This window comes from Stenella coeruleoalba, assembly GCF_951394435.1.
Source record: "Stenella coeruleoalba genome assembly, chromosome: 15".
Classification (NCBI taxonomy): domain Eukaryota; kingdom Metazoa; phylum Chordata; class Mammalia; order Artiodactyla; family Delphinidae; genus Stenella; species Stenella coeruleoalba.
In genome coordinates, this window is record NC_137161.1 from 81,082,996 (window position 1) to 81,105,659 (window position 22,664).

General features: G+C 56.6%; 1 protein-coding gene across 1 annotated transcript in view; it reads right to left on the reverse strand.

Annotated features, from left to right (window-relative positions):
• Window positions 1–568: 568 nt before the first annotated feature.
• Window positions 569–22,664, reverse strand: part of ZAN (zonadhesin) — a gene marked incomplete at its 3' end in the record, with an annotated part of 31,789 nt that continues 9,693 nt past the window's right edge. Inside the window, exons 14-46 of the mRNA XM_079945242.1 lie at window positions 20,733–20,874; window positions 20,452–20,568; window positions 19,827–19,951; window positions 19,486–19,631; window positions 18,683–18,826; window positions 18,209–18,316; window positions 17,918–18,087; window positions 16,864–17,066; window positions 15,527–15,668; window positions 14,986–15,233; window positions 14,599–14,779; window positions 14,220–14,331; window positions 13,814–13,908; window positions 13,340–13,516; window positions 11,995–12,203; window positions 11,586–11,730; window positions 11,032–11,276; window positions 10,780–10,944; window positions 10,513–10,637; window positions 9,874–10,169; window positions 6,875–7,086; window positions 6,221–6,362; window positions 5,635–5,882; window positions 5,010–5,139; window positions 4,642–4,816; window positions 4,161–4,334; window positions 3,749–3,888; window positions 3,106–3,305; window positions 2,868–3,006; window positions 2,211–2,351; window positions 842–941; window positions 701–738; window positions 569–609 (exon numbers count right to left, since the gene is read on the reverse strand). Coding sequence (XP_079801368.1) covers window positions 569–609; window positions 701–738; window positions 842–941; window positions 2,211–2,351; window positions 2,868–3,006; window positions 3,106–3,305; window positions 3,749–3,888; window positions 4,161–4,334; window positions 4,642–4,816; window positions 5,010–5,139; window positions 5,635–5,882; window positions 6,221–6,362; window positions 6,875–7,086; window positions 9,874–10,169; window positions 10,513–10,637; window positions 10,780–10,944; window positions 11,032–11,276; window positions 11,586–11,730; window positions 11,995–12,203; window positions 13,340–13,516; window positions 13,814–13,908; window positions 14,220–14,331; window positions 14,599–14,779; window positions 14,986–15,233; window positions 15,527–15,668; window positions 16,864–17,066; window positions 17,918–18,087; window positions 18,209–18,316; window positions 18,683–18,826; window positions 19,486–19,631; window positions 19,827–19,951; window positions 20,452–20,568; window positions 20,733–20,874 — 5,175 coding nt within the window. The remainder of the gene's footprint in view (window positions 610–700; window positions 739–841; window positions 942–2,210; window positions 2,352–2,867; window positions 3,007–3,105; window positions 3,306–3,748; window positions 3,889–4,160; window positions 4,335–4,641; window positions 4,817–5,009; window positions 5,140–5,634; window positions 5,883–6,220; window positions 6,363–6,874; window positions 7,087–9,873; window positions 10,170–10,512; window positions 10,638–10,779; window positions 10,945–11,031; window positions 11,277–11,585; window positions 11,731–11,994; window positions 12,204–13,339; window positions 13,517–13,813; window positions 13,909–14,219; window positions 14,332–14,598; window positions 14,780–14,985; window positions 15,234–15,526; window positions 15,669–16,863; window positions 17,067–17,917; window positions 18,088–18,208; window positions 18,317–18,682; window positions 18,827–19,485; window positions 19,632–19,826; window positions 19,952–20,451; window positions 20,569–20,732; window positions 20,875–22,664) is intronic.

Consider the following 22,664-nt stretch of genomic DNA (forward strand, 5'->3'; position numbering starts at 1 on the left):
TGTTTGCACTTTGGCCTTTGGCCGAGGTGAGCTGCTCACTCCTAATAGGATGGAGCTCCAAACTCCTCCCAAGCCGGCCCTCAGACTCCACCCTCAGTTACCATAGGAACCCCAAGGCCCTTTTGGTCACAGGCCGGCCGGTTCACCCTTTGGAAAAAGCCACATCCCCAGTCCTTAGCCTCTGCCCAGCGCCTTAGTCGCATCGTTAGAAATGGAAAACCTCAGGATTACCTTTCACTACCTGCCGGTGGGGAGCTCTGAGGCCAAGTCCGCCAAGAACAAGGATTCCTGGCATGAAGTCTTTTCTCCTGTATCCCTGAAGCAGAGGGCGGGTGGTCCACCCTCACGTGGCTTTGTCTAAGGGACAGACAGCCCCTCACCTCCGCAGACCTCTGTTCCCCTCCCCTCTGGACGCTCTGTGGAGCCCCCAGCCCTAGACCCTCACACCCCGTCTCCCTCCTACTTCTCCCCTCAAGACCCCCCTCACAGAGCCTTTCTCCACCAGAATCATGTACAAATTCACGTCTCAAAAATAAATAATTTTATGTCTCCTTCTTCTGTGGACAACTCAAAACTGAGCGACTTTGAAGGCATGGTCTGGAGCAAAATCTGAGGAGAAAGCGAGAAAACCTTGTATTAGAAGCAGACCCGACTTCCCGGAGCCAAAGCTGTGGACGGTGGGGCTGGTGCTCGCCGGTACCTGGCAGCTCGTCTCTGGTCTGGCCCTGCATTTTCTCCCTAGAGGGCGTGGGGAACAGACACCAGCTTGAAGGTCGGCGCCCGCTCCCCGTGTTTGCTCCCCTACCAGCCGCCCCTCCTCTTCCCCTTTCCTGAAACTCACCCCCTCCTCTTCCTGGAAATGCATTCTCTGGTCACTGCTGACACTATGACCAGCACAGTCACCAGCAATCCCAACAGGATGACCGCAAAGTTGGAGGCTTCTGGGACATGGGGAAGAGAAATAGGGATGTGGGATAGGAAGAGGTGGCAGAGACACTCCCTTTCAGTCCTCGGCTGCCACCCTGGAGGGATTGCATCCCCTACATCCCTGGTGGCTGTTTCTCCCTCAAGGAGGCTGCTGCTCCCAGGGGTTTCAAGGCCTTGGTGCTGCCCTCCTGCTTCTGGACACACAACTCCCATGAACCTTCTAAGGGGATGTTTATCCAGTTGGTCCGCTAGAGTCCAGGGTATTATGTCAGTCCGTGCTTCTCAAAGAGTAGCCCAGGCATCACTTCCATCGGTCACCTGGGAGCTTGTGAAAAATGCAGATCTCTGGGGCCCCCTCCAGACCTACTGAATGCAAATCTCTGGGGATGAGTCCCGGAATGAACAAGGTAAACAAGACAGCCCTGCTCCACCCCGATCTTAGGCACGAGGATAAAGTTGGAGAACCGCTGGCCCAGAGGCTCACAGGAATTACAGTTTGGGATGGAGAATACCAATAAAAGGTACTGGAGGCTCAGAGGGACACAAGGGAGGGGAATAACAGCAGGGTGAGGCATACAGAGCTCAGAAGTGGGGAGCTCAGGATCAGACAGAAGATTCCAGAGTGTGTGGGTAGGAGATGGGCAAAGGGACTCTGAGATCCTTGAAGGACACTGACCCGGCTAATCTGTAGGGATCATATTATAATATTATTACATTTCATATAGTAATATACCACATTGATACTATACTATCTATTATACATCTATAATAGATATTATAGGGTAATACTATATTATATGGGATAATTCTGCGGCCATTGTGGGGAAGGGGCTGTGAGGATACAGGCTGGGATGAAGGATACAGGCTGGGATACAGGCTGTGAGGATACAGGCTGGGATGAAGGATACGGGCTGGGATATACAGGCTGTGAGGATACAGCCTGGATGAAGGATACGGGCTGGGATATACAGGCTGTGAGGATACAGGCTGGGATGAAGGATACAGGCTGGGATACAGGCTGTGAGGATACAGGCTGGGATGAAGGATACAGGCTGGGATACAGGCTGTGAGGATACAGGCTGGGATGAAGGATACAGGCTGGGATACAGGCTGTGAGGATACAGGCTGGGATGAAGGATACAGGCTGGGATACAGGCTGTGAGGATACAGGCTGGGATGAAGGATACGGGCTGGGATATACAGGCTGTGAGGATACAGGCTGGGATGAAGGATACGGGCTGGGATACAGGCTGTGAGGATACAGGCTGGGATGAAGTTCTTGCCTGGCTTTTTGGGGGGTGGCACATCCCGAGGCTCCGTGCAGAGGTGTCCCCCGTAACCAAGCTCACACTCACAGGTGAAGTGGGTTCCCTGCTCCTGGCAGCGACCGTCATTCTGACAGGGGTTCTGTAGGCATGGGCTGTCTGCAAGGTTGGAAGGGGTTGGGAGGGGGGTTCTGAGAGGGGCTTCTCCACAGCCAGGGAGAGGGGCCTGGGGGCTGGGACGCCAGGGAAGAAAGCAGCAGCTGACAGAGACTCGCCAGGTCCGCTGGCCGGGTTTCCAGTCCTGGCTCTACACTCCCCGAGCTCTGGGGAAACTGCTCACCCTCTCTGAACTCCATTTTCTTTACCTATAAAGTGGGGATGCTGTGCTTACCCCCAGGTGGTGAGTAAGGACTAAAGGAGATCCCGGGAAGCTAACGCTGGGCAAAGGGCCCAGCACGGTGCCCGGCAGAGAGCAGAGGCTCAGAGAAGGCAGGGCCTGTGCCTTTGCCCCTCCCGAAGAAGACAGAGTGGGATCGCATGGCACGAACTTCCTGACACTGATGAGATGGAGTCCCAGGCACAGGACTGGGAGGGATGCTCCTCGGTCCAGGGACACCTCCACCCTCACCCCCACCCCCACCCCCAGCCCGCTGTCAAGGGCCGGTCCAGGCTCACCTCGGAAGCAGCCACGAGTGAGGTTCCCCAGGGTGCAGATCTCCCCAGGGCTGCAGCTGAGGGGCTCACACAGCAGGACCCCCGAGCTGGCACAGGTGCAGCGCTGGGAGCAATCCTCGGTCACGAAGCCGTCACCCTGCTGGAGAGGGAGAAGGGGCGGGAGGTGGGGTTCTGGTTCACCTCCAGAGTCTGGCTCTCCTTGTCTGCTCTCCCGAGGCCTCCCACTTCCAGCCCGGACCTGGTAGTAGATGCCATTGTTGGCGCAGCCGCAGTGGGCCAGGGGGAGGCTCTGGGCACCGCTGTAGATGTAGCCCGGGAGGCTGGCACAGCCCTCCATGCAGGGGCCCTTGCAGTCCCTGGGAGCTGCCAGGGTGGCACAGGAGGCTGGGCAGGGTGTCATGCAGCTCTGATAGACGGTATTGGCTGGACACGGCAAGGCTGAGGGGACAGAGGGGACAGAGTCATAGTCAGAAGGTGGCTGCGCTGGGGCTGGCCCCCCACGTGTGGGCAACGAGGTCACCCAACAGAGCACAGAGCTTGGTGGAGGCAGGGGAGCCGGAAGAGTGGACCAGCTTGACGTGTCTTTTTGTCTGTGACGCCAGCGCATGAGGTGGAGCGAGGATGGGCACCGGCGAGAAGGAGCAGGACGGGGTGATGGGGTGACGGGGTGACGGGGTGACGGGGCTGAGGCTTCGGGTGAGGGCACAGAAGGAGTTAGTTCGGGAGGGCGTTGACAAGGGGAAAGTTCAGGGCTGGGGGAAGCAAGGCAGGAAGCCAAGGTGCGGGTACCGGTGGGGGCTCAGAGCGGAGCAGAGGGCGGAAATGGCCGGGGGCAGGGGAGGAGGCCAGGAGCCCGCGGCTGGGGAAGGTCAGGGCCTCACCGCAGTGGGTGTGGTTCCGCCAGCTGACTGGGTTGGCGCCCACCTCCTGGCAGATGATGGCGTACCCGCTGAGGACCTGGCAACGCCGCTCGTCCTGCTCTTTGGGGTCCCGGGCGGCACACAGATCAGACACACAGTGCCTGGGGGGATGGCAGGGACAGTTGGGTGCTGTCAGAGAGGGGGAGGCAAGGAGACCCGGCCCCACAGAAGAGGCCCTGGAAGCCCACCAGGCAGTGTGCGTGTGTGCATGTGTGTGTGTGTGTGTGTGTGCGTGCGTGCGTGTGTGTGTGTGTGTGTGTGAGACAAGTACCAAGGCCACAGAGAGAACTGTGCCCAACAGAGAGCCGATCAGAGAACAGGCCCCAGGACCTGGAGAAAGGCCATTCCCACGTGGCCTGGGTCCCCGACTCACTCCAGGAAGGGTTCCGGGGCCACAGGCTCGTGGCAGGCAGCGAAGGGGCCCTGGGGGTCCACCAGCACGCTACACGCCCGTGTGTGCTCGATGAGCTCCAGCTGCTCCGGGCTGCATTCTGACACATGAAAGCCTGACGCCTCCTCTTCTTTCACTTCCTCCTCTTGTACCTCCCTGGGGCAGAGATAGTGAAGGGCCAGGTGAGGCCCACCATGGCTGTGAACTTAGGAAGAACTGGGGGGGGAGGGGAGGGGAGGGCTCGGGCACGGACCGGGATCCACAGGGCAGGTGCCCCACAGTCAGTGGGAGGGGAAAGAAACGATGGGATTAGGAGAATCAGGCCAGTCTGAGCCCTTGACCTCGGGGTTCCTCCTCTGCTGAGGATATGGGGGTGAGCAGGGTGTAAACAGATACTATGGTGTCGCTCATCGCCCCTCCAGCCCAGGCTGGGCCTCCCTGCTCAGAGCCCCAGGCCTTTCACCTTGAGAAGCGGGGGAGGCCTCCCTTGGTCTTCTTCACCTCCCAACTGTTGCCAAAGACAAGGAGGTTCTGGGTGAGGGCACCGTCGGGCAGCATAAAATCATTCCTCTTGTTCTGGTCGTAGTTGCCGCACAGGCCGCGCACAAGCCTTCGGTACGTGATGGGCAGGGAGATCACTGCAGGAGGAAGGGGTCCCAGCATCAAAACTCCCCACCTCGTCACTTCCCACCCCTCCTGGGTCCTCCCCTGGAGCTCGGGGGCCCCACTCCCAGGCAGAGGTCCTTTCACTATGTTCGGCCCAAGACGTGGTTTTCCCTACCCCCATCCTTGGAATGTCCCTGCGGCCCTCCGGTCCCCACGCTCAGGTACCTGCGTTGTTCTTTCCATTGAAGCTGATGACCAGCTCAAAGTCTGTGATCAGATACAGGCGGTGGCCTCGCATGGTGACCCGCAGCTGGTCGTTGGGCTCGTAGGGGATGGTCACCTTCTGACCGTTGACCTGGAGAAGGCAGACAGGAGCCGCACGGAGGCCTGAATCAAGGTGACCCTCTGCCGCTTTGGCCTCTGTCTCTCTGCACATCTTGGTACCGCTCGGTGCCGTCATCCCGGGGAAAAAGATACCGCAGGAAGCTTTGCTACCCCGAGTGGCAAAGGCCTCCCTGAGGTCTGCTCCTGTTGCAGCCTCAGCCCCTTCCTTGCAAAGAAACTGGCAGGTGGGTGCCCTGGTACTTCAGCACAGCTCCACCCTCACACTGCATGAGTTTCCCTTCTCTCTCTCCCCTGCCTCTCTCCCACCTTGTGTGTAATCCCACTGCCCTCCTCTGCCCTCCCCCCCACAAGGAGGTGAGTGTGGCACTGATTCTGATTTCCAAAACTAGGCAGCCTCTGCTGGGACCTTCCCAGGGAACACAGAGTCCTGGCTTCACCTGCTCCAGGTGGCCTCCCATGGCCCGACCTGCCTCCCCAGACCCTCCCGGCCTGGCCTGGCTCTTACTACAAGTCCCAGTTCCGTCTGGAGCTGGACTGTGTAGCCGTAGACCGTCACGATGATTTCGTGCAGGAAGATGGGGTTGAAGGACGGAAACACCTTGTTGCGGCCCTCCACGACCAAGGGCTCCACCCCATCAGGGAGCACGTCCAAGGTCTTGATCAGAAAGTAGGTCATGCGGCCCTGGAAGCGGTAGCTGAAGCCATCAAATGTGCGGTAAGTGGGGTCCCCATAAATTGTGCATTGCTCCGACTCTGAAAAGAAGGGCCAACGCTGAGAAGGCACCCTGAGTGATGTAACTGCCCCAGAGCCCCTCACCTGCCTGGGGCCTCCTGTCACCTTCCCTCTTAGCCCTGGGCTCCCCGTGGACTTGATCGTCCACTTTCTCCCTCTCCCAGCTTGAGAGGATCTCCTTGTCTGGTTCCCTCTTTTTGCCCTGAAGATAGCAGATCCCAGAGAGGATCATGCAGGCGACCAGGGAGCTGGTAAGAGCCTGAGAGCCTAGGCCCACTCCTGCCCGCGCCGGGTCCCTCCCTCTCCAGAGCCCCCAGCCCAGGCCCCTCTGGCTCCACCTCCCCGAGGGCCCCCTTACTCTCGGGTGCGCAGAAGTCTTTGCCGTCCTTGTTGGGCTGGCACTGGGAGCCCGAGGGGCAGGCGAAGGGCCCGCACTGAATGACGCCCGCTCTGCAGGCACACCTCTTGGAGCAGCCTCCGGAGAACCAGGACTTACCCGCCTGCAGACGCCGCAGGAAGAACGGGGAGTGAGAAGCGAAGGGCCAGCTCCCTTTCCTCGACGACTTCAGCCTAAGCCTACAGTCTGATGGCTCACTGGGCACGGGCCAGAGGCAGTCCCCGCGCCATCTGCACCCTTATGGACCTGTAGCGCCCCCTAGAGGCGTTGTGCTGGGTGTGTCTCACACAGGCTGCTCAGGAGGTACTGCTGAACCCATCTTACAGATGAGGAAACTGAGGTCACAGAGGTCCCCTGACTCGTGAGTGGTACCATCAGGATTCAAATCAAAGCCACCCTACCGGCTGCATCCCTGTGGTTTGCATTTCTCAGTCCCCAAACCCAAACCACACACCCTCTAGCCCACCCAGGAGGCCACCCTGCCCCATCACCAGCCTTCACACCCAGGGCCAGCGGTGGAGGCGTGGGTGGCCCAGGCCTAGAGAGGCACGGGAAAGGAGAACATGGCATCCCGAAGGTATGTTACCCCCACCCCTACTTCCTGGCCCCACTCACAGGGAGGGAGTTGCCCTGGGCGTCCCTGCAGCTGCACTGGCTCCTGGGCACACACTGCTGTCCACTGAGCACGTAGCCGGGCTCACAGTCACAGCCCTCCTCGCAGGTGGAGGGCACTCTGGAGCCTTTGCACTGGCCTTCCGGGTCCCAGCAGGAAGGAGGGCAGGAGGGAACGCAGGTGGTGTAGACGCTGTGGGCGGAGCAGTCCAGAGCTGGAGGCGGGGGCGGGGGGGGGGGAACATTGACTGAGCGTGGGCTGTGTGCTGGCTCCGAGGACAGAAGAGAGCAAGAACTGGTTCTCCCCGCTCAGCGTGGGAATCCGGGGTCAGCCCGCAGCCGCAGCAGCGCGACCCTGGTGCATCTGGTCAGTAAGCATGTGACTGGCGTGTGTGTGTACGAGGTGTGACAGGAGCACAGGGCAGGGAGGTATCCACTGTGCTGGAGGAGCTACATAAAGCCCTTTAAGTAGAAGTAGTTGCAAACAAATGGAACTGTTCACAGATGGGAAGATGTCAGTCTTCCCTAAGTTAATTTAATTATTATTTAGTTTTTTGGCCGCGCCACGCGCCATGTGGGATCTTAGTTCCCCGACCAGGGATCGAACTTGTGCCCCCCATGGAAGCGCAGAATCCTAACCACTGGACTGCCAGGGAAGTCCCTCCCTAATTATACATTTAATACGATACCCCCAAAATACACCAACAGGATTTTGTTTTGTTTTTTAATAGGACAAGATGATATTAATGTGGAAATGAGGATCTAAACAAAGCAGAAAAGCTGGGAAAATTCTAAAACAAACCAAAAAAAAACTGGGAAAAAAAAAAAACAGCAGTAGGTAGTGTATGTCCTTACCAGAAATCTAAACACTATCTAAACTCTCAATGACCACAACATTGTGCTGCTGGTAAATGAAGATAAATGGAGCAGTGGAAGCGGAGAAAAAGGCCCAGAGAGGGATCCAAATACGTGTGGGAATTTAATATAAATCATGGCATCTGAGTCAGTGGAAAAAGAGAGAATGGTCATTTAATAATACTGAGAAAAAATAAACACAAAGTTGATTCAGTTCTCATCCTCCACACCAGGGTAAATCCCCATGGATCAAACATTTAAATATAAAAAAAAAAAGAAACAATACAAATACTAGAGCAAAACACAGGCAAATTCTTTTTTAACTTCAGAGTGGGGAAGCCGTTTGTAACTAAGGCTCAAACTGCAGAAGCCATAAAACAAAGATTATTATATTTGACCTCACAAATACACATATATATATATATATTTTTTTTTCTGCATGGTAAAAAAGAGTGAAAGATGAAAAAAAGAGACCTGGACAAAATTTTTGTAACTCATGGCACTAATGAAGGGCTACTCTCCGCAGCAGACAAAGGACATCTATAAAACATTTCAACAAAGACCAACAAACCAGTGGAAAAAATGGTGAATGGGTACGAAGAAATCACAGAAAGGGAAATCCACATTGCTCCCGAACATAGGAAAGAATGCACAACTTCACTCATAATAGGAAAAATACAAATTAAGGCTCTTTTTATCTTTCACATATCAGATAGGCAAAAATCCAAAAGCACGATAATGCTGTGTGTTGGCCAGTCTGTGGGGAAATGGGCACTCTCGTATGTTGCTGGTGGGAATGTAAATTCCTCAATCCCTATGGAAGGCCATTTGGCAACATCTCTCAAAAGCACAAATCCACACAATCCTTGATCCAACAATTCCAGGTCTACAAATTTATCCCACAGATAAGAGACACACACGTAGAGAATTGTATCTGCGTGAGGTTATCCTTGCAGCACTGTTTGCAATAGCCAAAGACTGGAAACAACTAGAAAGTCCATCGCTAGAAGACGAGTTAAATAAATTATGATAAATGAATTATGACGTAGCTGCAAAAGAGAATGAGGATACTCTTTACATATCTGACGGGGAAGGACCGCCAAGCTAGTTTGTCAAGTGAAAAAAAATAAAGTGCAAACTACTGTGTCCCGTCTGCTGTTTGTAAGAAAATACAGAAAATAAATTTGCATTTGTCTGTATGTGCAGAAATAAAAGACTTTTGGAAAAATACTCAGACGCTGAAAAGAGCAGGCTGGGACCAGGGCCCCTGGGGTCAGGCGAGAGGGAGACTTTTCACTGGGGACCTTTTAATACTTTCAAAGTTTTTGAACCATAGGAATGCATCACATAGGAAAAACACCGTAATCACTGTTTTAAAATTTAAAATGTTCTTGGGGACTTCCCTGGTGGTGCAGTGGGTAAGACTCTGCGCTCCCAAAGCAGGGGGCCCGGGGTTCAATCCCTGGTCAGGGAACTAGAACCCACACGCACGCCGCAACTAAGACCCGGCGCAGCCTAAATAAATAAATAAAAATAAAAGGTTCTGGAATTAGATAGTGGTGCTGGTTGTACAACTTTGTGAAGATCCTGAAAATCAGTAAACTGTATCCTTTTAAAGGGTAGAAGAATATGGTATGTGAATAATAATTTTTTTAAAAATTTTTTAAAGGAAAGAGCTAGAGGAGGATGCCTCAGAGTCTGCCAGGAGGGGAGAAGAAAGAACCTTTCGGGTGCAGGGCATGGTATGTATAAAGGCAGGGAGGGGTGTGGGAAAGCGAGGCCTGTGTGGAGAATGGGATGGTTTGATGCAGGTGATGCTGGCGCACAGGAAAGGGGCGTGGGGGAGGGGCACAGCTTGCAGGATCTCTCAGACATCTCAGAGAGGAGCTTGGACTTGCAGGCAACAGCCGTGCAGGGGCCTAACACGATCACATTTCTTTTGGAAAGGAGCTGCTGACAAGCAGCCCGTGCGGTCCTGGTGGTGTGGGGCACTAGCTAAGAGCTTGCCGTAAATGGTCCACATCAGAGAAAATGAGGTCAGAAATAGGTCGGGAACAACTGAAATGGAGAATGGGGGCGCTTTCGGAGATACACAGACGGAAAGAGGGTTTGGGAGCGGTTTGGGGGCGGCCCGAGGACACACTCACGGCAGAAGCTGCTGTTTCTCCAGATCGGAGGCTTGATCCCCTGGGCCTGGCAGGCGGCCCCGAAGGCTTGTAGAGACTGGCAGAGAGCATGGTTGAGGCCTCCAGACTCACAGAGGCTGTGGGTACATCTGAGCAGGAAGGGACTGGGAATCACGCGGGTGGCACACTTCGCCCAGGCTGGAGCCTGGAAAGCCGCCTGGCATTGCTCCCGGGCTCTTGCCAGGTCAGCTGCCCGGCAGTTCGTGTTTGGCTTCTCCTGAGGTTCTGCTTCAGTCTTCTTGTCATCTTCTTGGCAACTGGGAAGGGAAAGGGCGTCATCATAGGGACAGCCACTGCCTCATCTATGATAATGACTTGGCGCTCCCAAACCACACCCTGAAGACGCCTCCTGTCTTCACCGGGAAGCTGGCCTGAGCTCTGGCCAGCCTTCCATGTGGCCTCGGTCTCCTCCCACGTTTCGAAGCCAAGACAGGAAGACTTTCTCGTTTCCCCATATAGGTTCCTGGGACCCAGACGCCATTGCCTGTCAAGTTACACGCACAAAGGACCACTCTGGTCTTCCCATCCAGGTGGGCCATACGGTCTAGAATCCCAACTCGTGTTCCTATGCAAAGGCAGAGGTTCTTCGGGGACAATTACTTTGGGTCGATCTCCTCGTCTTGCCAACTGTCCACATACATGACGTCATCCAGGGCTAGTTCGTCATTAGGCATCAATAGTTCGTCTTCTTCCTCGCCGTTGAAGTTCCCGCACATGCCGCAGGTCTGTGTGGGCAGAGGGGATCCAAAGATCTTCAGTGCCAGGGATGGCAGAGGGCATTTTTTGTCGGCATCCCCTTTAAGAGAAAGGCGCCCCCCTCCCTGCAGGCTGACTCCCCCTACGAAGAGACCCAGGTGTTTTCCTCACCTTTTCATAATAGGCTTTGGGGATTTCGACCTCTAGGAAACCATTGCCGTCAAACTTGACTTGCACCCCAATGTTGATGGTGAGCACGGTGTAGCCGTCCCTGGAAATGACTTTGACTCCCCGGATCTGGGTGGTCGCCGGGAGGGTGACCCGTGTGCCATTGATCTACAGAGGAGGGCAGGACCCGTGAGCAGGAAGAAGGACCAGAGCCCCGTCCCCAGAGCCCATGTCCTCCCCGCCGGCCTCGCTCACCAGCACTTGGTCCTTCTTCAGGGTGACCAGGGTATTGAAGATGTCCACGTGGACCTGGCGGAGGTAGAAAGTGTGGGGCTGGTCTTTCCGCTTCCCATTCTTGCCACTGATCTTGAAGAAAGGCAGGTCCACGGTGGAGTGGCATATTTTCACCAAGACGTAAGTGCAGGTGCCCCTGACCGCATGGTAACTGCCATCGAAGCTTGCGTAGTGGGACGCGTTGCGGAGGTGGCACTCTCCCATCCCTGGAGGGCAGACAGGTGGCTGAGGAGTGGTCCAGCCTCTAGCGAGAACAGGCCTTCTCCCCTGCCTCAAGGAAAGGATGGGAGGAGAGGGAGCCTCAGAAGGGAAGGAGACAAAGAAGAGAGTCAAGACACGAGGAGGTGGGGCAGGTGTCATTCGGCCAGGGAGAGACTTCTACTATCCCGTCTAAGTCCACGGCTGCCACGGGGAACCGTGAGTGAACCCCAAGGAGCCCTTCTTGATAGAGGGGGAGTTGGGGAGCGTTGGCCTTGGTGGCTGAAGGTCCTCCTCCACACTCAGTGGAGGCCTACCTGCCGCCCGGCACCGTATCAGCCCATCCCGGGACCCGCACATCTGGCCAGGCTCGCAGGCGGTCTGGAGGCAGGAGATGTTGTTGTGAGCGGAGCAGGTGCAGAGCCTGGAGCAGGTGGTGTCTGTGTACCAGCTCTCCCCGACCTGTGGGGCGCAGGCATCAGTGGAGCCGATAGAAACTTGGAAGCCAGAGGTGGTCGGAGCCACCCGCACCCCAGGGCCCGCATGAGGCTCGCTGCCCTTGGCTGCCCGCCTCCATCGCTAGCCTTCCTCAGGCTCTTGGCTTCTGATTTGCCCCTCAGCCCCCAGCACTGGCCCACCCTGCCCCTTTTCAGGCTCTAAGCCCTCTGGCCCCCAAACTCGGGGAGCTGGGAAGGGCAGGGCACCCCCTGTGGTCTGGCCTCTCACCGGGTGGTAGGAGCCCCTCTGGCTGGTACAGCCACACTGGCTGAGGGGCACACAGGAGGTCCCACTCAGGATGTGGCCTTTCTGGCACTCACAGCCCTCGGCACAGGGCAGCGAGGACGGGCAGTATGATGGAGCGCTCAGGCTGAGGCAGGTGGCCGGGCAGGGGTTGGCACAGGTGCTGTAGCTGCTGCCCAGTGGGCAGTTCAGAGCTAAGAAGAAATCGGTGTTTAGGAAGGAAGAGTGACTTCCAGCTCTCTGACCTTGGGGCATCAAGAGTTCCTGGGAGGGACTTCCCTGGTGGTCCAGTGGTTAAGACTTGGCCTTCCACTGCAGGAGGTACGGGTTTCATCCCTGGTTGGGGAGCTAAGATCCCACATGCCTCGAGTCCAAAAAAATCAAAAACATAAAACAGAAACAATACTGTAACAAATTCAATAAAGACTTTAAAAATGGTCCATATCAAAAAACTCTTAAAAAAAAAAAAAGAGTTCCTGGGAACGTCCATCAGACGAATGGATAAACAAAATGGGGTCCAATCAGACAACGGAATATGGTTCAGCCTTAAAAAGAAGGACATTCTGGTACTCGCTACGACATGGTGAACCCTGGGAATATAACGCTAAGTGAAATAAGCGAGTCACAAAGAGATGAATACCGTGTGATTCCACTTAGACGAGGTCCCTAGAGTCTTCGAATTCACAAAGACAGAGAGTAGATGGTGGTTGCCAGGGGCTGGGGGAGGGGATGGGGACTCACAGTGTTTAATGCGGACAGAGTTTCAGTTTGGGAAGATGAAAAAGCTCTGGGGGCGATGGTGGTGATGGTCGCACAATGAGGTGAGTGCGCTCAATGCCGCCGGACACTTAAAAATGGTCACAATGGTCATTTTTATGTTCTGTATGTTTTACTACAATTAAAAAAAAAAGCGTTTCTGGGAAAGAAGAAAGGTCACAGAGCTGGCCCAGGGAAGAAGGGAAGGAGGCAGTAACCAAATGAGATCAGAACTTTTTTTTGGGCCACGCCCCATGGCATGTGGGATCTGAACCAGGGATCGAAACGGTGCCCCCTGAGGCGGACGCGCGGAGTCCTAACCACTGGACCGCCAGGGAATTCCTGGGAGGTCAGAACTTTCTGGTGAAGTGAGAATCGGAGGGAGGCTCCCAGAAGAGGGAGACAAGTAGAGGCTGGGGGCTGGGCTCCGAGAGACCGGGGAGACGGGAACAGAGGAGGGTCCCACGTGGGGCCTGGGGGCCGGGCTGCGAAGGGAAGAGTGAAGGAGCAGAGTTTAGGGAGAGGGAGAGAGGGCAGGGCTCTCGGGACTCCCCCTGGCTGTCAGGTCACTCACGGCAGAAGGTGGTGTTCCGCCAGGCGAGGGCCTGGCCTGCGCGGGCGCACAGGGACGCGTAGGCCTGCAGGGAGCGGCACAGGGTCGAGGTGTCGCCCTTGGTCCCACACTGGCCGTACACGCAACTGGTGAAGCTGGAGTGCGGGGCCACCACCCCGTGGCACTGGGAGAAGGGTCCTGGATGAAACGTAGGTGAGACTAAGCTTGGGGAGGGAGCAGAACCACGCGGCTGCTCTGGGGCAAATTCAACATCCATTTCCATCAGAACCCGTAATTATTGAGAACCTACTGCCTGAGATGCAAAAAAACGCCACAGATCCGTCAGCGTTCCCAGGTGACCACTGCCTCTGCATTCCCTCTGCCTGCCTCTTGAGGGCCACTACTTCCTGTCTCACCCTTCCTCCCTCCCTGCTCAGTGCCCCTCCTCTGTCTCCTGCCCCCGGGGAGCAAAAAGGGGCCCCCTGCGTGGCTTACCCTGAGGGTTCATTAAGATATCACAGTTCTTATTCCAGGCCTCCGTCACTTTCTTCCCCAGGCACCTGGGGGGCCCGCCACCCGCAGCAAAGCAGCTGACAGAGGAGGAGGGGAAAGGACAGGAGTTTAGGATTGGAGGAAGCTTTCCAAAAGCCAGAGCAAAAGTGGAGAGGGAAACAGGGAGGGGAGTAAGGACGGGAGAGGAGAACAGTGATGGCCTCAAGTAGTAAGGTCAGCAGATGCAGCAGGAAAGCACAAGGTTAGATCTCAGGGTGGACTTCCCAAGAGACAGATCAGTCATCAGCTCCAGGAAAGACTGGGGATGCACAGGGAACACCTCCAGGCTGCCCGCCAAGCCTGCGCCCCTGGTCCGGCTCCGCCCCACCCCGCCCCCGTTCCGGCTCACCCAGGTTCAGACAACTCATTTAGCTTCCAGGAGGCCCCCAGCTTCACAGAGCTGACCGCAGGCCTTTTATCAGGCTGCAGATTGTCATCTAGGCTGTTGTTGTTGAAGTTCCCTGCAGGACGGAACAGTCAGCAGAGGCCTTGAACTCAGCCTCGGGACCAAGAAGCATCCCTCCCTCTTCATGCAACCAACCAAGATGAGCCCTTTCTCTTCCTTCATCTTCGGCTTCCCTTCATGCCTACCCTAGCGCACGACACCTTCAACCAAGTAAGAGGTCGACAAGCACCAAGGACGCCTAATCAGATGTGTGGATGAGCAGGACCGGGACAGGCTCCAGCCCATGACCCCGGCCTCACCTGCTGGTGCCCTAGGAACTCACCGCACAACCCGCAGAGCCGGCCAGCATAGGAGGAGGGCACGGTCACTTCCACCAGGTGGTTCCCATCATAGCGAACTTGAAGCCCGAAGTCCGTGTAGAGGAGGATAAAGGAGCCACTGGACCTCACGTTCACCCGGCCTTGTGCAGGCCACACGGGCAGGGCCACCCGGCGACCATCCAGCTACAGAGGCAGGGAGGACACTGTAGGGAAAGGCGCCTGGGACAAGGACAACAACGAGGCCAAGACCAGGGAGCAGGAGGGGGTGGCGGGGGTGTCTCAGAAACTGGGGCTGCGTCTGCCAGACAGGGCCTGCAGGCAAGGAGACGCGGAGAAGAGATGCAGCGTGGGCTGGGGGTGGGGCCGGGGAGGCCGGCGCAGGCACGCACCATGACCTTGCGGCCTTTGATCATGGAGATTCTGAGGTTGAAGACCTGCACTTGGACGGTTTTGACATAGGAGGCCTCCAAGTTTCCGCCGCGGAACTCGTTGGTGGCGCTCACGACGAAGTAATTTTCTGGGGACCTCAACCAACAAGGCTGGGTCAGGGTGTAGGTGCAGGTGCCCATGAAGTGGTGCAGGGCTCCGTCGAATGTCAGGTAATGGGGGTCCCCCGAGACAGTGCAGGTAGCGGACCCTGGGCAGGAGGAGATGGCGTTCAGAGAGGCACTGACCATGAGCTGCCATCTTGGCGAGTCCACATTGGAATGGTACCCACGGCTCAACGGGGTGGTTGGTGTGACTTGGAGAGGTCAAGGTCAGGGACCGCCCCAGCCTCACTCTCTGGGTCCTTGAAGACGCGGCTTTGGCTCTGGGCAATTGCCTTCCAGCCCCCTGGTTATGCTCCAGCTCTCTGCGTTAGGACAGGACCATGCCTTTGCTCGAGGCCACATGGGCAGCCCCCATGAGCACCTTCTTTCGACTGCTCACCTTGAGCGTGGCAGCCATAGATGCCATCCTGCCGACCACACACCTCCTGGGCCTGGCACCTCCACTGCTCACAGCGAGTTCTGTTGCTGCCCTCGCAGATGCAGAGCTGTCTGCAGCCTGGCTTGAGCCACCGCTCCCCTACCTGGCGGACGGACCGAAGGAAGGGAAATAAGTTATCCCCTGATCGATTAGCACTGCTATTCAGATCACCGGCCTGCTCACCAGGAAGGCATTCGTGTCATCCCAAAGCTCCAGGCTTGGTTGCAAAACCCTGGCATCCGCTCACTCGTTCAGTCATTCCACTGTTTGTTTGTTCACTAGTTCAACAGACAGTTATCATCTGCCTTGTGCCAGGCGTCAGGGATTCAGTAATGAGCTGGATGGATGAGGTCCCTGCCCTAACAGAACTCACAGTCCAGAGAGGGCAGTCAACATGTAAACAGATAGATCACGTGGTCCAACACACTCTGCACCCAAAGACGACAATCAGGGCACCCAGGGAGAGTTTCGTGCCATTGACACAGGCGATCGGCACTCGCCGCGAGAGCTTAGAGATGCTTCTCAGGAGGGCTTCGAGGAAGAAGCAGCATTTCAACAGGGCCTCAAAGGAGGTGAGAGTGGCTAACAGGCATAGTGCCTGGGAGGCAGAGCAGCGGGGAAGGGCTGAAAAGAAGGTGAAACTGAGAGAGCAAAGCGCAGACGAGGAGAGTTCCGTGGGCCAGCCTGGAATGCGGCACCGAGCAGGGAGAGCCCAGGGGACACCAGGTGGGAGGGGGCTGGGATGGACATCAGTGTCACCCCAGGCCTCGGGTGAGGGACGGGCAAAGGAAGAGAGAGAGAAGTTTCAAGGGTGAGAGTCTAGCTCCAAGTGCTGCCTCTGAGAAGATGGTGAAGACGGGGCCCAGGTAGCAGCTGAAATCCTTCAGCAGAGAAAGGGACCCTCAGTAGGAGAGAGAGAGTACAGGTGAGATGCAGACATGCCTGGGCCTTCAGAGGATGAGAAACCGAGAAAGTGACTCAGGGATGTGATGGGCGGGGAAGATAGGAGGGGAGAGAACTAGGGGTCCCAGGCTCTGCTGGGCAGCGTGGGAAATAACTGTGCTGTGACTCCATCCCGGTCTGCAGGGATGAAAAGTACTAGAACTGAAGAAAGGAAAAGGGAAATTAGACCTAAGCCCGAAGTTCCTTAATCCCAGCCCGCCCCCCCACCCCTCCCCCTGCCCCTGCCCCCTCCCCCTGCTTTTTCTCTCTTGCCCACGAGCTGGCCATAGACTTCAGAGCTGGGATGAGTGCCTTCTGGCTGCAGGACTGAGAGAGTCCCAGCCCCAGCGGCTCACCTTGAAGTAGCCGGCCGTGGGGTCAAGGCAGCCACATTCGGACCTGGGGACGCACTGGAGACCGCTGAGGACGAAGCCCGGGTCGCACTCGCAGCCCTCCACGCAGCGGTTCTGGCAGGCCATGCCCGAGAGCTCGGAATGGCAGGTGTCGGGGCACAGCTTGGCACACAGGGTGTATCGGCTGTTGGGTGGACAGGCCAGCGCTGGCAGAGGGGGGGAGCACAGGTGAGGCGGGATGGGGAAAAGAGGAAAGAGGCAGCTCCCAGCCCAGAGTTCAGAAGGCCGGTGGCTAGAGGCTTCCGCCCCATCTCGAGAAGAAGACAGTGACTGGGAGAAACCACCGAGGAGCTCAGCTTCCACGTCCCGGGCCTGGAAGGGGGCCTGCAGGGAACCGCCAAGAGGCAGGACCACGGGAGCAGACTGACCCAGAAGCCTCAGCGGCACTGCTGTGGAGGGTGCAGGGGAGCAGAGGGAACCCAAGTGGTCCCATCAAGGCCCCAAAGCAGGCTCCCCAGAGGGCTGGGCCACGCCCAGGGGCTGTGGGGCCGTCATGACGCGCCATCCCCCCCACCAGTCTGTACTGTACCCACATCCTGTGTATTCTACGTGTGCATCCCTCGACCTGGGTGTGAATTTACACACATACGCATTGCTCTGCATACCCGTACCTTCAGGTAGCTGGGAAAGCTTTCTTTCTTTTTTTTTTTTTTTCCCCCCAAAGAGCTTTAATTAAGACTTTAATAGAGCAAAAAGAGGTCAAAGTGTCGTCAGGGCCCAAATCAGAGGTAACAAAACCAAGCTGGATGCAGGCTGAAAGTGTTGCCTGGAAAATCCACAGCTGGGAGCAAACCCTGGGAAGGCTTTCTGAGTTTGCAGGTGACCGTGTGATTTTCTCAGTGCATGTTTCTGACTCTGCAGATTTCCCTGTCCTAGTGTGGAGGCAAAGGGGTTCCACCAGGGCGCCGCCCAGCCTGTGCCACCACTCTCAGATGCCGCCGGCCCTCCACTGCGTTTGCGTCTGAAAGAAGGGGCCCTTCATCTTGGTACAACTCACGGCAGAACTGGGGTCCTCTCCAGGGCTTCACCACGTAGCCGGCATCCTGGCAGGTCTCGGTCAAGGCCGACATGTGGGCACACAGCATCTGCTGCAGCCCCTGGAAATTACACATGTCAAACACGCAGTTGTCGAAGAAGGAAGAGGCTCTGAGGTGAGGCAGGCAGGCCCTGAGGAGAGAGGCCAGGTCAGAAGGAATGAGGGGGCAGAACTTCCCGCCTCCTGCCACAGAGGACCTGGTCCCCCCGCCATGGCCCTTCCTGTCCCCCCACCCCGGGCCCCCGCACATACTCAAAAGGTCCGTGAGCGACCGTGAGCCGTCCACAGAACTCTGGCCCTGACACAGTGTTCTGCAAGGCAGTGTCGCAAGATGGGGGAGATGCCCGATTCTCCTGGCACCTGGAAGAGACCCACCCCAAACGCCCTAAGGACCGAGGCTCACCTCCACGCCCAGCCCGCCCCAACAGTCTCCCGGCTCTCGGCATCCCCTAGTGGAGAACATCTGAACACCAAGAGGCGGGAAAACTTGGAGCCGGGCAAGCAAGAGGCGGGGCTGCCCACAGTCGCCTGGGGACGACTAACTGATGGTGGGGCTGGGGGTGAACGTGGTGGCAATGAACTCTGCTGGGAATGGGAGCGGGGAGAAGAATGACAGACGTGGGGGTGTGCAGCAGAGGAGAAAAGGGGTGATGCCAGTCGGGATTCTTGGTTCCTCGAAGGGGCAAAGGAGCAGGAGGGTGGAGACAGAGGCGGGGAGGCCCTCACTCGTGGTCTTCATCCTCCGAGGCCCGCCAGCTGATACCCAGCTCCGTCTCATCTCGCGCTGGTCTACCATCCGGCTTCTGGTTGTCGTTGCTACTGTCTCCATCATAGTTGCCACAGAAACCGCAGAGTTTGCCAGAGTAGGTGCTGCGGGGGGGCCGGGGGGAGGGGAGGAGGAGGCGTTAGTGGAGAGAAGGGGCCTCCGGCATCTGAGGGACCACAGCAGAGAGGAGATGAGTCGCGGGGGCCACTGGCACGAGGCGGGTGGAGGATGCAGAGGTGCAGACTCGGAACAAGGGTTCCACGCCAGGCACCAGGCACGCAAGGGCCCCAAGCTCTCACTCTCGAGCCACCCTGACGTCTCCCCTCGTCCTCTTCTGCTCACACTTCATCTTCCAGCCATAACAAACTTCTTGCTGGCCCTAAGACATTCTACTTTTTCCCTCGCAATGACTGTTCACTATTTCTATAGTCTTTCTTTCCCTTGTTTGGCCATCTGAGGAGCTACTCATCCTTGAAGACTGCAGTCAAGGGACCACTCTTCTGAAGGCTCCCACGACTCATTAGCAACCCCTTCTAGAACATTCCCAAAGCCTTGTGTATATATCCTGCTACTATCACACTGCCCTGAAACCATTTCCTCCCCCTCCTCAACCAAAGGGAGGCCTGTCCGTTGAGCTAGGTGTCTCCTACCCACGACTGAGAATTAGCGCCTGGGATGGCAGGGGCCGGGGATGGGAGGGTCCCGGGAGAGGGAGGGGCAGGGTGGGAGGAGTGGTAGCTGCCTTGCTGGGTCGCCCCCTCACCTGGGCACGCTCACAGACAGCTGCTGGTCACCATCCCATCTCACCCGCAGACCGAATGCCGTCTGCAGCTGCACAGATCGCCCGCTTGGAGTCAGGAAGATGCCTTTAGAAGGTATGGCTGGGAGGGTGACTCGCTGATCCCCAACCTGGAAGGCGGGGCCGAGGGAAGAGACCGAGAGACAGATCCGGGGGTCAAGGAGGACCCCCAGCGGACTCCCAGATCCCCATCGCCACGCTAATGACCTCTTCTGCTCCACGTGGAATGCTCTGGAGGAGATGGGCGGGACAAGGCCACAGCCAAGGCCGGCAGCCCTGCAGGGCTGAGTGGAGAACGGACTCACCAGCGTGTGTCTGCCCTTGAGCAGGGTGATGGTGGTTTCGGGCAGAGTCACGTAGACCTTGCTCAGGCAGGACACGCCCTCCTGTCCTCGCTCCTCATTCTTCACCGTCAGCCTGAAGAATGGCTCTGGGCAGGGAGAGGGGCGGAGAGCGCCCAGGGGCTCATTCCAGAAGCATTTCTGAGCACCCACTGAGGGTGCCACCCCCAACCGGCCCTGCGCCCTGCGAGGATAAAGGGCCACAAAGGTGGCGGCTCTACGGTTCAAGAGGGGAGGAAGGACCCTGGCAGGAGTGGGGCGTCGTCCAGAACAGCGTGGGGCTGTGTGCCACGAATCTGTCCCCCCAGGGCACAGGGACCTCCTCTGCCAGGCACTCCCTAGTCCAAGCCAGCCAAGGAAGCGACGGATCCAGAGAGGAGTCCTAACCCGCATTTTCCCCATGGTCTGGTCCTCACAAAGTCCTGCTTGGGGATGGACGTGTCATCCCTTGCTCGACCGCCGGCCTTGCTCCCATCTTGCCCCTGCCAGCGGCTCTGGCCCTTTCCTGCCGGCCAGTGCGCCCCATGCCCAGCTCTTCTAATCTCAGACCCCACGCCCAGGCCGTCGGGGGGCATCTCCAGGGGCCTACCCGTCGAGTTGCCACAGGGTTGGGCCAGGATGTGGGTGCACTTGCCCATGAAGCTAAAGTGCCTCCCGTCGAAGGTCAGGTAATGAGGGTCTCCGTAGATGAAGCAGGTGGCAGTGCCTGCCGAGGGGACACCGGGGACATGTGAAGCTGGTTCACCAGGCCAGGCCCCAGGGCCCACCTCACCCACCCAGTGGCCTGCCCGGGCTCCCCTGGTCGAGGGAGGGATGGGGACCCTGGAGTCACACCCACGTGGACAGGTGGGAACAGCCTGAGGGTCTCACCATAGGGGTGGCATCCGTACTGGCCATTCTTCAGCTGGCACACTGTATGTGTCCCGCACTTATAGGGCTGGCACTCCGTCCGACCGCCAGGCTGGCAGCGGCAACGTTCTGTGCAGTTGGGGCTGAACCACCCCGTCCCTGGCTGAGGGAAAGGGGGCCGGAGTCACGAGGCCGTAGCTCCTGGGCAGACTCTGTCATCCCATGCTGTAGTCCCCTCTCCTCCTGCAGACCTCACCTTGCTCAGACTCCTCTCCTCATTGCCTATCAGATATTCCTGCTCAACCCAGGCCCTTTGCACATGCTGTGCTGGAACGTGTCCCTCTCCCTCTCTCTAACCCATTCCTGTGCAACTAGCGGGGTTCAGCTCAAGGGTTGCTACCTTCTCAGGAAGACTCTCCAGACCTCCTTGACTACCTCTGGGTACCTTTCCTTCCCAGGACTTACCACAATTGCACTTTTATATTCATCTTTGTGATTATTTGATAAGCGCCCCTGCGAGGGACCATGTCTATCTTTACTCACTATCTCAGCGCCAACACGTAGCACAGTGCCTGGCAAAGAGTTCTCATTTAATAAATACTTACTGAATGAAAGAACGAACCAACATCCTATGTGCCCCCCGGAATCGGAGAGCAAGGACATGCCCTATTCGTGGTTACCCCAATGCCGAGAGGTTTGAAGGTACCCAATAAACGTTTATTGAATGCATAAATGAACATACAATAAGTTCGTATGTGTCTCCCGGGGCAGAGGGAAGAGATGCTTGGTACTGATGGTTGTGACAGATAGTTCTACCCAGGCTGCAGCTGAAGCTACTCCCAACACTGACGCAGGGACGCCCGGGAGACCGGTCAAGACGGCTGGAGGAGGAAGGGGCCCCCGAAGAGGCAAGCAAGAAACTCGGACGCCCCGTGGGGAGAATGCCGGAGCTGAGAAGAGGAACTGATGCTAATGAATAGCTGACTGAACTTCTGCTTCACAGGTCGCATATATTTACCATAAATTGCTAACAATGGTGATTAGCATTTATTAAGTAATTGCTCTGTGTCAGGATCTAACCTCACCTTCACAACAACCTAATGAGGTAGAAAATCTTGTCGTGCCCATTTTATAGATATGGGAACAGATCTGAAGAAGGCAAGAAAGAACTTCGCCCAGGGTCACTCTGCAAACGAGTGGCGGAGCGGGGATTTGACCTCAGATTGGCCTGACTCTTGGGCGGCTCTGTCCAATACAGTGGCCACCAGCCACATGCCACTGAGCTCCTGAGATGTGGCCGGTGCAAACTGACACAGGCTGTAAGTGGAAAATACACACTGGAGTTTGAAGACTTAGTAGGAAAAAAAAAAAAAAGGTACGCAAATGATCTCATTGATAACCATTGATTACAGGCTAAAACGGGTAGATGACTGGAGTTAACTTAACCTGTTTCCTTGTACTTTTTCTTTTTTTTGTTTTTTGGCCTCACTCGTGGCTTGCGGGATCTTAGTTCCCCAAGCAGGGATTGAACCCGGGCCCTCAGCAGTGAGAGTGTGGAGTCCTAACCACTGGGCCACCAGGGAATTCCCTCCTTGTAGTTTTTTTTTTTTTAATGTGGCTATTAGGACAAGTAAATGCTGTGTGAGGCTTGCATGCCATCCCTCTTAGACAGCGCTGGCCCAGAGCCTGTGCTCCACCAGAATCTCCCGGGGGGATGGGGATGGGCATCAATTAGGAGAGACAAGAACAGTATCTCCTCTCCTTTGACCTAGCCTATCAAAATTGGCAAGTTCCGTTGGAAGAAGGTTCTGGAATGCCTCATTCTGCCCTGAAAATGCCTGAACACACTCAGTGTCCAGGGCTCTCTGTATACTCAGGGACCCCTGACTTTCCTCAGGATGGAGATGAGGACCCTGCACCACCTGGCTGGTCTATCGTCTAATGCATCATGGC